The sequence below is a fragment of the Protopterus annectens genome, chromosome 14.part0 (genome assembly GCF_019279795.1).
Source record: "Protopterus annectens isolate FY-2018-M chromosome 14.part0, PAN1.0, whole genome shotgun sequence".
Lineage (NCBI taxonomy): Eukaryota > Metazoa > Chordata > Ceratodontiformes > Protopteridae > Protopterus > Protopterus annectens.
In genome coordinates, this window is record NC_056748.1 from 515248392 (window position 1) to 515264660 (window position 16269).

The window sequence follows — 16269 nt, forward strand, 5'->3', positions numbered from 1 at the left end:
TAAGATATGAAGTTAGGATTTGTAATATTGTGAAAAATCAAACAATAAGGTCACTAGTTAATTCCTGACCTCACATTATGTTGCTAACAGTTACCTTGGGTGTTTAACTGTTTTTTAACAGCAATGTTAATTCAACCTTGAGACTAAGACAAGGTAGAACAGTTGACTACAATTTTTGGGTTTACATGCTTAATACAAATTATTAAATTTTAAATGCAAACACTAGTTGTCTGACATAAGGCTAGTTTACTACTATTGTAAAACATAAAATTATAAAATGGACCCAATGTTAATCACTGCTAAAATAAATGTTCCATGCATGGGGACTGTACAGTATTTAAGAATTAAAATCTGGTATTAATAAAGCATTTATATTGCAAAAAAAAGCAAGTAAGTCATAAGGGTATAAGAACCAAAGGGCATTTAGTATAGTCTAACCAAAACAGTTTTGCTTTTCAAAGACCCAGCTGATACTATAGTGCTTACAGGGAGACTCTCTGGGCCAATCATGATGGAATTAGTTTCTAAAACAAGACATCTTACAGAAAGCACTGGAGGCAGCTACTCTTGGAAGAGAGACATTAATGATCCAATGATGAACAGAATAAACTTAAACTCTGTCTGGCAAGAGCAAGCCATTACCTCCCCTCAGCAAACAGAAATAGAGCACTGATTCATTTAACTAGACCAGCAGAACTGTTTCAGGACAGCAGAGCAAATTGTGTATCCATAGGGAATGAAGGGCCCTCCTTCTCACAGAAGTTACCCCATGAGGAAACAAGACGAATGGGCTAGTACAGGCACATGCTAAAATCTACATTCTAAATACAGTGGGATCAGCATGAGGAATCTTGATCCTTAAAACAGTAAAGGGAAATCCGTATATATGTGGATCTGAAGGACTGGAATCCTTTATTCTGAGGAAGAACCTCAATAAATGGAGTTTTAGTCCAAGGATAAATTATAATGCAGCCAGATCAAAAGTCTCAGTGATGGACAGGCAAGTTTTATCGTACATTATTGCAGAGTCCCTGGAAAAAAAGGGGTTACTGAAAGGGAGGTAAGTAAACAATCTTCAAAGGTGATGCCTAACGAGCCTGAATTTGATTTCAACCTCATTTCCATTAGGAAACATGGTCAGAAGCCTGCCATGGTCATGAAAAAAACTGAAGTCTGAACAACTGTGCATCAGAAACAAAGGAGACCTGCAACTGACCGACTAGGACTGCACAAGGTACTGCTCCATTCAAAATTAGAATAATTACTATTCAGAAGCTTAAGCAGAAGTCTTCCCTACATCTCCAAGTTTCCTCATGGCCTTGCCAACAGGCTGGGGGGGAGGGTGAAAACATGTCAAGGGCTAGAAACAGAACTATTTACTGTTTAGTCAAAGCAGGGTATCTCTTGGCCAAGACTGGGGAAGTTTGCTGAAGTGCCGTAAGACAGCCTAAATCTGTGCTCTACTCAGCCACCAAAGGGTAAGCAAGAATAACACTACTTGACTCTACTGAATTCAGTGCTGAAATGCAGAATCAATAATACTAGCACAAAAAAAATAGGAAAGCAGCACCATGAGCCACAAAATGAAGGCAAGGACTTCTTAAACCTCCTCATACCTACTAATCAAACTAACAGAAGGAGAGGCTCAGAGGGACTGCTTAACTGACTGCCTCACCTCCAGAGACCTAGTCCAGACATGGTCTCTAAAGCTGCAAATCCAGGACAGAACTCATGATTGCCTCCCACATGTTCTGACCCACAGGGATAAAAACTGCTAAGAACTGGTTCCTAATTGGAAGCAGATAAATGTCCTGGATGCCAAGGCAATACTGACAAGCAATTAGGAATCCTTAAGTTCTATAGACCACATCCATTCTTTTGTCTGAAGACGTAGCAGAACTGACCGGACCGTTGCCACTCTGAAGAGAGTCTGTTTTACAAAGGTGTTGAGGTGACTTAAATCCAAAATTGGCCTGCGGTGATGTTCGTTTTAAGAATCTTGAGTAGTTTCCTCACCCTACCTGATCTGATGGGAAATTCTTGATGGCACTCTTTTTTTTTTTTTTTTTTTAGGCAAGGACTGAATATCTTTCTTGTCTGCTTTTAGTTGGAGGGCTGGTACATCTAAGAATAGTCAAGGTGACTGGAGTGGGGGCTGGGAAAACGGAATGCAACACCTTCTGGATATTTTCGATCTTACTCAGGAGTCCCATGTAATGGCCATTCACTTGGGAGAATGGAGAGATAGACTCCCAAATGCTTTCAGAGGAGAAAAGCCAATAACCCTTCAGAGATAAGACTGCTACTAGTCAGAAAATGGCCCATGATCAGAAAATGGCCCATGATATCCCTGGTTTTGTGGACTTCCACAACCTCTAGGTCTGCATCCACTAAAGGGGTAGCCACTGCCTCAGTAAGCCAATGTCAGATGTTGAACCGAAAGGCGGGCACCTTGACTTTCAGAAGTACAATGATTTGGGTCCCTTTCAGTTCCAGCTGCAATGTCTTCGCGGGTTCTCAAATCATAATCTGACAGCAGTCAGCATTTTGCCATCCTGCTCACTGTTCTGCAAGCATTCCTTAACCACTGGACCAAATAAGGAGGCTCTATCATATGGAGGGAGTGCAGCCAAGTAAGGAGTCTAGTACAAATACCTGTCTCAGCCGCCCAGACTGCTCCACTGGCTGCACAGAGAATGAGCAAGACAGAGACTTCTAATGTTATACACAGAATTCAAGGTGGTTTTCAGCTGTTTCCTTGAATATGGTGGGGGGGGTCCTTTCTTAGATACTAAATCTTGTTTGGCTAGATCCCTTTGATATCTGTTCATGTGGGCAGCATAGTTTAGGACTCTAACTGCAAAACTGCCTGAACCATGATCGCTTCCTTAATCTATCAATCACCCAAGACTCCCTCATGGGTGGATGAACCATGGCCATATCCTCATTTGTTTTTTTCTTAGTAGTGGTGGATTCAATAAAGAAATTTACTAGGAGGCCATTCAACTAGTACTGTCTGCCCCTAGTTGAATGTAGAATTTTCTCTGGTTGTCTAGGTATAGGCTTAAATAAATCAGATTCTTGTCACGACTCCTGGATAGAAAAGCAATGAGATGATTTGTCAAAGAAGCACGCATGAAGTAGAGGGTTTTGAACTGTAAACCTCAAATAGAACCTACTAATTGGGGGGGGGGGGTTATGAACTCTCAAAATCTTGCCAAAAGTAAGTCCTCAGGGGGAGACTGAGGGGATTCCTCTCTACTTAGCTGACTCTGCTGAGGAATTCAAGTGCCTCCTCTTGCATGTCCTCTTTCTTGGAACATTAAATGGTGGATTGTCTGAGTCCTCAAAGGACTGTGACCTTTTCAGACCCAAGGTTTGACTCTGACCTATGATGTAAGAATGGGCAGAAGAGCACTAGAAAGGGTGTCCAGGGATGAAGCTGACACCTGTGGAGCTTGAGAATTGTACCATGATGGAGAAGAATTCATCCTCCTCATAACCTCAAAGGCAGATCCAACACCTGTCAGGTCCGAGGCTCCCTCCTCTGGTAAGGGACACTATCTCCATCAAAGAAGGGACAGCTTCAGTCTAAGGTAAGTGTCCCAAACACAAGAATATGGCAGGCTAAAAGGAGGGGATGGGTCTGATGCCTCAAAGAAAGAGGACCCCAACACTGACGGCAGTGCTGCTCAAAGTGTCTCTGAAGACACAGTGGTGTACTCAACACTGAGTTGGTGTGACAGAGTTCTACTGGGGTCTGAGAATCTCTGAAATGAATGGGATGGATCCAAAAGCTCTGGCACTGAGGTAGGTGAACCAGTCAGTGCCCAAGGAACAGACCCTGGCATAGGTAACAGCTACAAAACTGCTGGCACCAAAAATATGGGACAGAGAAGGAGCAAAAATGGGGAAGAATGGAACTGCCCTCTTCAACCTCAAAGCTAAGGGGGGGGGTGAAGGATGCACTGTTCTATTTGTGCCTGCAAGAACACCATCAAACAATCCAACTCAGTGTAAGAACCACTTCAGTCAGACCTGAAGGTCCTGAATGAGGACACCAAAGGGAGGCTAGATGGAACATGGAAATGCTCCTTCTCTGTTAAATTGTTTGGTTTAAGTTTAAAATAAAACAATTGACATCTAAAACAGTGCATAATATATGAAGGTAGAAAAAACATAAGAAACACTATACAAATATTTTAAGATTTTAGACGGCAACCTAGAAACCTCGTGCAAATGCGATAATAGCAAACAAGATCTGACAGAAGCTTGCTCAGTCAGGACAGGCACACTGTGCGAGGGAAAAGTAGGGCTAGGCATGTTCTTATGTAGTTACACGATATCACAGCAAGTGCTAACATGGGGCTCATGAATCTCTGAGCCTGGGACCTTCAGGAAAAAGATGCCGGATTGTGACTAGTAGAAACAGTGGCAAGCAAGGATGATATTCAGTATCCCACCCTGAGACAAAAGAAAGTGATACATTATGACTAGTCTTACATAAACAGAAAAGGAAAGCTACTTACAATTATTAACCAGTAGTCTTCTTTAACTGCATGTTATAATGGGTGGTGGTTCTAGCTTACACTCAAATTACAATGGGAAGGAGTCTCTAAGGCAGATTTCCTTAACTGGCTTTGAAGTGAAAAACACCAAGTAAATCAAGGCAGATCAATGTTTCACATCTGTGCTAAAACCTGCCATTTAGGTATTATGCAAACAAGACACCATTTCCTGATGTGTACATACTTACTGAACAGAGATCTTCTCGTCAGCATCAGCAATAAACATGTTACCCACCTGTGGAAGAAAAATGAATGAACAATCTTTAGTTTACATTTAACTTTTCTAAAATGGTTCACCCAAATACCATGCATCACACTGTACAAAAATCTAACCAGCCAACCTGCTAGCTACAGAGTAATATTTTTTGAATTTTCTTCCTAGACAACTGAAAAAGCACTGCTGTCCATGTCAGCTCCAGAATACAACTCTTAAAATTTTACACGGTAACTTAATGGAATACAAGGGAAAGTGAACAGATACAGCTCATCATCATTTATAGTCAGACAAATTATAACATTTGAGTTAAGCAGTCACCGACATATTTGCAAATTACAGTAATAAAAAAACAGATTTTTTAGCAGTTTAGATACACTGATGGCATCAGCATCAACCCCCCCCCCCATTTTGTATGTGGGGCTGACATGCCACATCAACAGTGACCATCACCTAGAGCCAATGTTCACACCTCCAGGAGGATCCATTGACATTTTTTTTTAACATTTTCTATTTATTTATTTAGTGTGTGTGTGTGTGTGTGTGTGTGTGTGTGTGTGTGTGTGTGTGTGTGTGTGTGTGTGTGTGTGTGAGAAGGGGGAACAAACTGAGGAAAAACCCACAAGCAAAAGGCACAATCTTGCACAATCACAGATGTGTGAGAGCAATCGACTACAAAATAAAAAGGAAATGGATTCAAGTTATATATATGAATTCTGTGTAACTGAAGACTTTTGTTATGGGGCAAGTCCTCCAATGTATTCTCCACCCATGCAGGAAGCTTTAGCTCCTACAACAATTACATTTCAGACCACTGCCCCTCTGGCTAATAACAAAACACTGATCCCAGGTGTCTCATTTAAAGAATGTACAATATGACCAAGTGCTCATTATTAAGAACATGTTTAACAGTAGTGTCAGGATAACTACAGAAACATCACGTATGGTAACAGTATTACACCTCAGACATGGGTTACCCATCTGAAGCAAAACCCCTAGGTTAGATAACGTCTAGGACTGGGGCTTTTGGGATACAGAGTTGCAATCAAGGAAAGTTCTAGCTGGGTACAGCTGAAGCTACAAGTTACAGAGAATAATCTCACACACGTGCGCACACACTCACCCACACAAGAGCGTATGCATGAGTATGCTCGCTCACAAGCACACACAGTTTTCTCATGTGGTCAGGGCAGTACTCAAGCTTGAAAAGTGACAGTCTTAAACCCTTTGATGCCTTTCAGAATAGTTGCTCCAAATGAAGCCATGGCTCTGGAAAGGGTACTTAGGCTATAATGTTTAGCAAAGGTGTTCAAAGATGACCAAGTAGCAGCTGCTGCTTTGTCTTCCACTGGCAAATTATGCAAAAAGTGACTAAATGTGGTCTACACCTTGAGTGTGCTTTTGGATGCATGGCAAAAGATAGACCTGTAGAGAAATACAATCTGACAGTCACTTGGCTAAAGTGATCTTAGTAATCTTACAGCTTTTGCTAGCTGATGAAAAGCTCAGAAAAAGTTGTTCATCTCTCCTGAAATTTCTGTTGAGCTCTAAACAGAAACACAGTTGTCTATGCATATCCAGATAATGGAAATTATATTGACTCTATTTGAATATTTTGGGAAGAAAACTGGCAAATGTATGGACTGATTCAAATTAGTTTGTGTAGCCATCTTTGGCATAAAAAATGGCTTAGTCTGATGTGTGACTTTGTAAGGATTAAAAAAAATATATGGATACTGCAAAGAAAGGGCATGAAGCTCTGAAATCCTCCTTTCCAAATTAACTGCCACAAATAAAGCAGTTTTTCCCAGATAAGAATTTGAGATGAACAGTACCAGTTGGGTCAAAAGGTAGTCTGGTTAGTCTTTCCAGCATGAAATTAAGTTCTCAGGGAGGAGCCAGTTTGACCAAGGGGAGGGAGTCCTAGAATAAAAACATTCCTTTGATAAAGGTATTGCATGTTTTGTGGGAAACAAAAGAGGAGCACTGAAACCCATCATGAAAAGAAGAAATAGCTGACAAACGGACTTTTACTGATGAATAAATGGCCCCTTTAATGAAATGTTCCATCAGAAACATCAAGACAGAAGCTAATGAAGCTGATGCTGGTACTGTATTAATCTTTTGAGCCGAAATAGTACATATTTTCCATTCACACTTGCAAATCAGTCTTGTTGAGGGCTTTTAGGAAGCTGTAATAAACTCAATAACATCTGAAGGGAATAAATGGTTCCTGGTCATTAAAGGCAATGTAGAAACCATGCAGTTAGGTGGAGGGAGTGAATGTTTGGGTGAAGCTGACCAGATGGGTGCATTAGCAGCGATGGGCCCTGCAGAAGAAGAATGGGATTTTTCTTGAAATGAGGTCAGAACAAGGGGAACCACAAATGGTGAGGCCAGAAGGGAGCTTTGAGAATTAGTGCCTTACAGTCTTTGGCCTTCTGAATGAGTCTAAGTATTAACAGAAGATGAGGAAAGGCATACAAGAAACCCAGAGATTGACAGTGGAAGAATGCACCTCTGGGTATCTGTCCAGTCTGAGGGACTATGCTGAAGAATTGTGGACATTTGGTGTTTTAAGATGTAGCAAAAAGATTGCAGCAAGGACTTCCCTATTTATGGAAAATGCTGAAGGGCACTTTGTCATTGAGAAACCATTCATGTGGTACCAGAATTTGTCTGCTTTCATGCTGGATAACACTGGTAATGCACATTTCTATAAAAAAGCACTGCGTCAATATGGCCCATTCCCATACCCTCATCACTTCTCTGCACAAGGGATAGTTCCATACCACTGCCATGCTGTTCGATAGTATGAAAACTTCATCCTAAGGCAGCAAGCCCCGACAGCCTGCAACTCTTGGAGGACTGCCCTCATCTTGGGAGCACTGAGGTGCAGTAAGGCATCTGGGGAAGTCCGCGCACCCTAGACTATTATGTTTTGATAATGCCCATGCCCCTACCCTAAAATGGACATGGCATCAGCCACTCATTTCTACCTCATCTGGCCAGCACTCTGGTGCCTTAGAAACTAAATGAACTTTAGTCAGCACATACATACACAAATACATACATCCCTCATATGCACCAACAGGCCAGCTACTACTAGCAATTAAAATAATAAAATGTTCTTGAAGCAAACAGAACCTTAATGCAGCCTTTCAATTCAAGTGACTTTAGATTCTGATTATAGCATGATAATTGCAGCTCTGGTTAAATCACATCAATTACCTTGGCAAACAATCATGGCACAGGAGATGTGTACATCATTACTTAGAACAGCACATGAAAAAAAAAACTTTAAAAAAGTATATTCAAAATTAGAATATCATAAGATGTGGGTATTTCAATGCAACAACTCAGAATTTCTTCAAAATAATTAAAATGATTGCTAAATGTGAAATTTATTGTCAGTCACAGTGACCTTGGTGTTGCTATGATCAGTCACAGGGAGCAGGGCTCTCTGACAGCATTTATTTTGTATGTTACTATAATCAAGACAGGATATTTTTAAAAACAGGAGATATCTTAGTTTTAATCAATCATTCTTCATTATCTATATTTTAAACAAGGACCTTTCAAAATAACTTTGGCTGGGAGAAATCCTGATTTCAAATCCTGTAGATTGATGAAATAATCAACAAAATTCATCTCAACAGACCACACTCACTCTCTGCCAAAAGCTTGATGGAGAAGGAAAGTAGTTACATTGTGAGATCATAACACAGTAACATAAAAGAAAACTGCATTAGGTTGGTCCAACACAAAGGGAATAATTTAATGTGCGATGCTGAAGACACGGATTTAGGCACAAAGCACGGGGCCCAAATGGCCAGGGAAACAGGAAGTGGCTTCTGCCAGCTATTCTCAGGGAATAGGGGGTCACTTCTGCAGTAGAAACCCCAGTGAAGACCACTGGACTTTGTCCTACACTGCACAAAAGAATCACAATGCACACAAGTGGAATCTCTTCTGCACACAGATGTTACTGCAAGTGGGGTATTAAGAGTATAAGGGAAAGGAGCAGTCAAAAAAAAAATATAAAAGTCATTATCTCTATCTTGAGAGAAAGGCAAAGTAGCTACACATGCACTTTGGGGGACAGATTAAAAAATAATAAAACACACACATGCTATCCTCCTGTCATTTGTTACCTATACAGCACTCAATCTGCTCTTACCATAGCAGCACCCCCACCATTCCCTAACATATTCTTGGTACTGCCTTGATTCACCCTTTTTCAGTTTTCCCCTGAAGAGAGGTTCAGTATGACTCTTCAGGCCCAATTTGTCAACACACACATGCAAAACAACAGGGATAAGTACCACTTTTTAAATTGTTGCAACTTTAAAATCTTCTACACATGTATACCCCATGAAGCTAGTAATATGAAAGAACTGTATCAACAGATCTGCAAATGTTTTGAAAAGATTAGTAAGCAAGAGTTTCTAGAACTGCGGTAGTGGTGCTGTTGTAGTGTTGTCGCCTCACAGTAAGACGTTGTCCTGTTGGAATCTCAGCTAGAGCGCCTTCTGTGTGGAGACATGCGTGAATGGGCGTACCTTCATTGAAGGTTGTGCATCAGAGCTGGCAACTTGGCACGTAAAAATCTACGGATAATCATTAGCGGACCGGAGGTCCACTGTGGCGACCCCTAACCGGGAAAAAGCCGAAAAGACACAACAAGTAAGCAAGAGTTTCTCTTCAGGTTTGCAGAATGTATATCAGTGGTCAGTAGGACCATTTTGATTTCTACTTTCTTTGGGTTTCTCCATATCCCTTTTTATTCTCAGATTATATGCATTACTTTCTCCTAGGATTAACCTTTTGCCTGCCTATTTTCTTCTGCCTCTATCCACAACACATATTACACACTACTACAGAGAAGGAGCAAATCTTTACATTCCAAAGTCAAGTGCAATAAATTGTCAGTACAGCAAAATACATGGCTCTATGGTGCAGAGTGATGGGAGTCTTGACTGTGATCCAGACACCAGAATTTCTGATTAGCAGCCCTGGCACTGGAGGAGCCAACCAGAGAGGAGAAGAAATTAAGAGCATCGGGGGATTGGTGAAGGCTGTGACCACTTGGGAGCACACTAGGAGGTTGAGAGTTCCCTGATGAAGTCTGAAGAAATCAACTTTTTATGGTTCAGGAGGAAAGGCAGAGCTGTTTGAAGGGAATGCTTCTTGTGGAAGTGAGGAGGTGTCCTTCACAGTCAGCCTATTGCATGTCCCCTCCCTGGTGCTTTCCTGATTTTGCCAGGAAATAGGAATACCTAATGAAAAAAAAAACACTAATCACCTTTGACGGCTATCTGACTGATTGACTGATACCTCCTCTTGGCTGACCCTCACCCCGCTGATGGGAAATGAATGGAACAATTAGCCATGCTGGTGTTGATGATGGAGAGTGGGGGAAAGTGTCCCCTCCCCCAAAAAAGCTTTGCTTTCTATTTTGATTTGTCTAACAATTTTAAGTCTGCCTCTTTCAACACTGTTGTATGACATACTAAAATCCTGATCACAATTATTCCAGTCATATAAAAATCCACTTTGAAGAGAACTAAGTAAAGTAACCCTAAGGCAGAGTACTACAAAGAACTTCTGCATTATTGATGTCCCCTTCTCGCGCACACAAAATTACTCAGTGGGTATCAAACTCAAGAAACAAACACAAGCATGCACTGTTAAATATGGAAAAAAAATAAAGTAAATAAATCTGGCAAACTAAATAGTAATTGCTCAAATAATAAAGACTCACAGAGGGACCATAAAAAAGCAGTTAAGTCAGCACTCAAACAAAAAAGGTATTAACCGACAACTGTGGGGCAAAAAAGGTATTAACAGGCAACTGGTGAGAACTTAAAAGTGTATATCAGTTCACAGCCTAACTACTACAGTCATGTGAAAAGACGGTAGCCAAAACATTTCTTGAAGCGAATGTGTGTTTGTGCACCCATGACCCATGCTTTTAAAATCTGGTCTTACATATTTTCTGAGCCCCTACACTACAGCTAACAAACTCAGCCCTGTAAATTACTATTTGTAAGCAGCTCAGCTAAGAATGACAGAAAACCGGAACCACTTACAGCTCACAGCAATAAAGAACTTCCACCTGCCCTGCAGAACCATTCTGGTGTTTGCTCAATGCAACAGATCCCGTTTCAACTTGTGCATGTGCCCACATCCACTGAAGTATAGTCAGCATCCTGCTGGCATATTACATTTTATATCCTACACAAACTTATTTCACACAAGCAAAAGGGGATCAATCTTGCAGTGGTTGCAAACCACACCCTCCCATAAGATGGAAGAACTGGCTACTGTTCTCTATCACACCTTCTAAATTGGCACTACACTACAGTCCACAGCCTGTTAGGCAAACCCTATCTGTTAGCAGCATAGTTAAGAAAACAAATCCCTATGCCAACAGGTAGACTAAGACAGCACTCTTAGGAAATATATTACTATTTTAATTTGAGAAACAGAGGAGTGATATAAAGTGATTTTCCCACAAAATAAACCACTGGCCACAGCCTATTTGGAGCATTGTCTGTAAGTCTGGAAATTATAAAGGTTTCAAAGGAATGGACATGACTGGAGCATTCAGAAAAAGTTGAAAACGTGATTAATAAGTATGAATAACCACCTAGACAAAACATTACATAAGTTGAACAGATATCTCATTTCAAAAAGGAGGGATATGACATGGACCAATTAAAGCTCTTATAATAAAGTGAGGGTTAAAATTTGCAAGCTAGAACAGGAATCGGAGAAAGGTGATAACCATTTCTTTATGGAACCAGCATTACAGCTGTGAAATGTACTGAATGTGACAATATAAATAAGAATACAAATTGTTGTCAGAATACAGGTGCAAAGCACTAAAAAAAGAACAGGGTTCAAATGCTGGGGGGGGGGGGGGTAGGGTTTAGCCATTAACGTTTTTGTGTGAGCAAGCACCGGCTTCACTAATCAAAGGGTTAAAGCCTTGACTACAACCCACATGACCCAAGATCTTTATCAACCTAGCTGTTGGACAAAACAACAAAGTAGGATAGGACCCGTTACCACTGGTTCACCCATCCTAGGGGGAGGGATGCCAGTTCAGCCTGACACAAGCATGACACCTACTAGATGCTGAATGCACTAGTGTGCAACACACAGGGTCTGCATATTACACTGAGCAAACATGGGTACTGTAACTGGGGGATACGTGTATGCATGTCAGCCCATGTGCATCCATACACAGCACAGTTCACATCCCACACTTTCAAAGCTGCCAGAGGGGTAACAGAGGTTAAGGTAGGTAATACACCTGGACTATGATCTTCCCCAGATAACAACTTCCAGAGGAGGAAGCTGAGGGTAGACAGGCAATGGGAAGAAAAGGCTAACGGGAAAACTGAATAAACAGAGAACTAATGCCCGTTTTGCTGGTATTATGTTAACAGACAAGCACAAAAAGGATTGTGGCAAAATCAGACAGACAAAATAAGTAGGATATGATAATAATAATAATAATAATAATAATAATAATAATAATGATAAGATAAAGATGAAACAGCAGACCATTATTACATGTTGTTGAAACATACCATGCTGGTGAACGTAGAGAAAAAGCCACCTTGGTTTTCTTCTTCCTTTTCCCTGTACCGCCTACAATGGAAACAGAAGCTTTATCAGTACCCAAGTGCCAAGTTAAAAGCTTGCATTATAATACCCCACTGCAATACCTTCATCATTGCCCCAGCAATTCCAGGTAATACGCTGATCTAGCATCAGTACCATAAGCCTCACAGTAATGTCTACGCATACAAGATTAATCTGAGGAGTGTGGCAAAAGTACAATTGTGTCCCACTTAACATAACTGTAGATGTTCCAGTAGATCAATGTTACAGTACTGATTCTTGGGTCTTCCTGCCATGCAGAAACCGAGTCTTTACATCATCTCTAGCAGATGGATGTCCAAAGACCAACATCTTCAGGTTTTTCTAAGCAGTGAACGAGCAGTCTGATGCCTGAGGACAGCGTGATCTCCCCAGTTGTCTGAATTTAAGTGAGAAGGAGGAAAAAAACAGAGGAGGCAGATAAAGAGGACTATCTGCAGAAAAAAACTCCTCTACCCCTTGCATCCAGCAAGGGGGAGACAAGTGGTCAGCAGACAGAGTGACTAGATGATAGGAGTATGTACTGCAACACTGATCTACACAAACATTACAGTTATGGTAAATGAACACAACTGTACTATGTTCTTCTTAAGTCAATGTTGCAGTACTGATTTTTGGGGGGATTCTCAATGCTAAAATTTGGGTGGTGGGTCATCTGTATGACCTTAAGTGTTATGACTTTGCAAGACAACAGCAGTGAATCCTGTTGTAGTGAATCCTGTTCTTGCTCTGGAGATGTTCCCTAGGTTACAGTGTTTTGTAAAGATGTGCACGGATTTCTATGTGGCTGCCTCTAGGATGGCCTGGGTGGGTATTCCTTTGAGGAAAGCAGTGGTACTAGCCCCGTACCTGGTGGAATGGGCTTTCATGTGTCGAGGTAAAGTCTTTCTATGGTATGAGTAACAGAATTTAATACAGTTTGATATCCCTATCAAAATGGTTTGGAGACAGCCTTGCACCGTTTACCCTCTGCTAAACTCCGCAGCAATTGCTCTGCTCTATTAGAGGTTTTTGTCCGGTCTAGATATCACCTGATCTGCCTGTGCACATCCAGGAAACAGAGAACTTGTTCTGCAGATTTGGGTAGAAGACTGGTAGGTGGGTAACCCAGTTTAAATTATGGTACCACCTTAGGCAAAAAGGATGGGTTTGTTCTGAGGGTGAAGGCAGTGAAAGGTTCTTTACATATGAGGTCTTGAAGCTCAGAAACTCTTTTAGCTGATGTAATAGCTATAAGAAAGGTGCTATTTCAGGTGAGCATCTTTAGAGAGGCAGTGGCAGCAGGTGCAAAGGGGGAAAAGCGGGAAAAGTTAGTTTTTCTAACACATAATTCAGATCACATGCCAGAATATGGATCATTCTGGGAGGTCTTAAGTGAATTACCCCTTTTAAAAAAAGTTTCATGTGGGAGTGTAAGAAAATAGGTGAAGCATGGTGAGGCAAGATATTGCAGATGCATGTACCTTAATCCTGGAATAGGAAAGTCCTTGGCTAAAGAGGTCTGACAGTTAATGTAAGACTGAGTTGATATCTGTCCGAAAAGGGTTAGTATTACTGTTGTGATACCAGGCAGAAATTTTATTTTTCCATTTTTACCAGGTATGATTTCCTGGTATTGGGCTTTTTTGCTTTCTTTAGAATGGAAAGAATATCTATGAGAAACAATGTAGTCCTTGGTGTCAAAACTCAGCACTCCAGGCAGTTAACCTGAGGGTGGCGAGATCTTTTGTCTTGGCTGAGGAGATCTACCTCCTGTGACAGGGTGCAGAATCTCCACTTGCTGGGTGTCAGAAGAAAGGAGAACCAGTGTTGTCTCGATCAGATGGGAGCTACTAAAATCATGCTGGGTTTGAGCTCCCTGATTTTTTTTAATACCCTGGGTATCGGGGGGGTAAGGGCCGGAATGCATACAGGAACTAGTTTGTCCATGTGAAGGAGAATGCATCTATTTTCCAAATTCCTGTCTGTTATGGAGCAGAACTTCTGTAGTTGCTTACTGTGTTGAGAAGCGAAGAGGTCTACTGAAGGGATCCCCTACTGTATGGAGAGATCCAAGAAGACCCCCCCCCTTCACTATCCATTCATTGGATCTAGAAAGTCCCTGTTTAGAGCATCTGCCAGGGTACTGATCTGGCCCAGGATATAAGAGACTATGAGGGTCAGTCCTATTGCTCAAGCCAGCATCCAAACTTTCCTAATAAGACTGCAAGAGGATAAGACAATGTTCCCCCTTTGTTTGTTTATGTACCACATTGCTGTTGTGTTGCCTGTCTAAATTTGCAGCGTCCCTGGGTTAAGTTTTGTTGAAAAGCCTTTATGGCTGGGTAGACTGTTAGTACCTCCCTTCTGATTTACATGCAACTTTTTCTGCTGTAGGGACCACATATTCTGCACTTTCAGGAGGTTAAGTGGGCTCCCAAGCTATGTCTGGACGGTCTGTGATGATGGTCTTGTCTGCTTCTGGCAAAGTAAAATCTGACCCTGGGTTCCTCTGTATGGTGTTCTTCTACCATAGTTTTTTTTTTTTTTTTCAGGCACAAAAGGAGAGGCAATAGGGTTTTTGGAAATGCTGTTCCCAAACACTTTTTTTCACGAACCATTAGTTTCCTCATGTGTAACTTTGCAATTGGGACAATGAGAATTCAGGATGCCACGTACCCTAGTATGTCCAGGAATTCTCTTACAGTGATGAGCTGCTTTGGAAGCAGACTGATCAGACAGCCTGTCAGGAAAGCAAACTTGTCTTGGGGAAGGAAGACTTTCTGTTGAAACAAATCTATGAGGGCTTTGAGAAAGAGAATCCTTGTATTTGAGAGAGAGTTTAGGATTTTTGAAGACTTAAGTTGAGGCTAACCTTCTGAAAGCAGTCTGCTGTGATCTGTAAGGTGTCGAGAGTCTCTAATGTGCAGCTTCCCTGAACGAGATAGTCATTTAAGAAGAACTAAGAACGAACCCCAAGAGTGCTGCAATGTGCTATCAGATCAACTAGACATTTTGTGAAACCTCTAGGAGTAGTAGACAGCCCAAATAGTAAAAGCACAGAACTGGAAGTGGGAATCTGTTGCTACAAATTATAAGTACTTGCTGTGACCGTCTGTTATGGGAATATGGAGTAAGCGCCTTTTAGGTATACAGTGACCATGTTGGCACCTTAGAAGACTGTGAGCAGTAATTTTGCAATGTAAGCATTTTGAATTTCGGGATGTTGAGGAACTTGCTTAGCTTTGAGAGGTCCAAAATGTGCCTCCAGGTGCCCTCTTTTCTTGGAACTAGAAATATCCTTGAAGAGTAGCCTTTTCCCTCTTGCCCTGGAAAGACAGGCTGGATGGATCCTTGGTGAAGCAGCTCCCTGATAATAGGTGGCAAGAGGCTTTCTTGCTCTTTTGGTGGCTTTGGAATGCTCAAGAAGAGTGTTACTTCTCTAAACTGAATGTAGTACCCCTTTCTCTATGATGTTGAAGATCCATTGGTCCTTGGTGATGGATTTCCACTGGTTTAGAAAGACAGTTTTCCTGACAGAGGCTTAGAGGGGAGGGTGGGTTAGAACACAGGTGCAGTTGTTCACTGTGATGGCTGGGCTTGTTCGAGCCCCCTGCTTCTGTGTTATTGTTCTGGTTGCCACCTCCTAGACTGTCTTGGTCATTTGCCATGGGGAGGCCTCCCCTTGTCTTGTCTAGGTGGAAAAGAAGGTTAATTCTTAATGTACCTTGGGGCAGAGAAAGGCAAAATTCTTTCACAGTTTTAATTTGCTTTCCTTTTTATCCGGTTTCTCAAAAACTTGTTCAGCTGGAGGACCAAAAAAAAATTCCTTGC

The 16269-nt window shown here is 41.5% G+C and overlaps 1 protein-coding gene across 1 annotated transcript in view; it reads right to left on the reverse strand.

The window, feature by feature from the left end:
• Positions 1-16269, reverse strand: part of ARMH3 (armadillo like helical domain containing 3) — a 2648735-nt gene that overhangs the window by 2352455 nt on the left and 280011 nt on the right. Inside the window, exons 9-10 of the mRNA XM_044055591.1 lie at positions 12384-12444; positions 4757-4803 (exon numbers count right to left, since the gene is read on the reverse strand). Coding sequence (XP_043911526.1) covers positions 4757-4803; positions 12384-12444 — 108 coding nt within the window. The remainder of the gene's footprint in view (positions 1-4756; positions 4804-12383; positions 12445-16269) is intronic.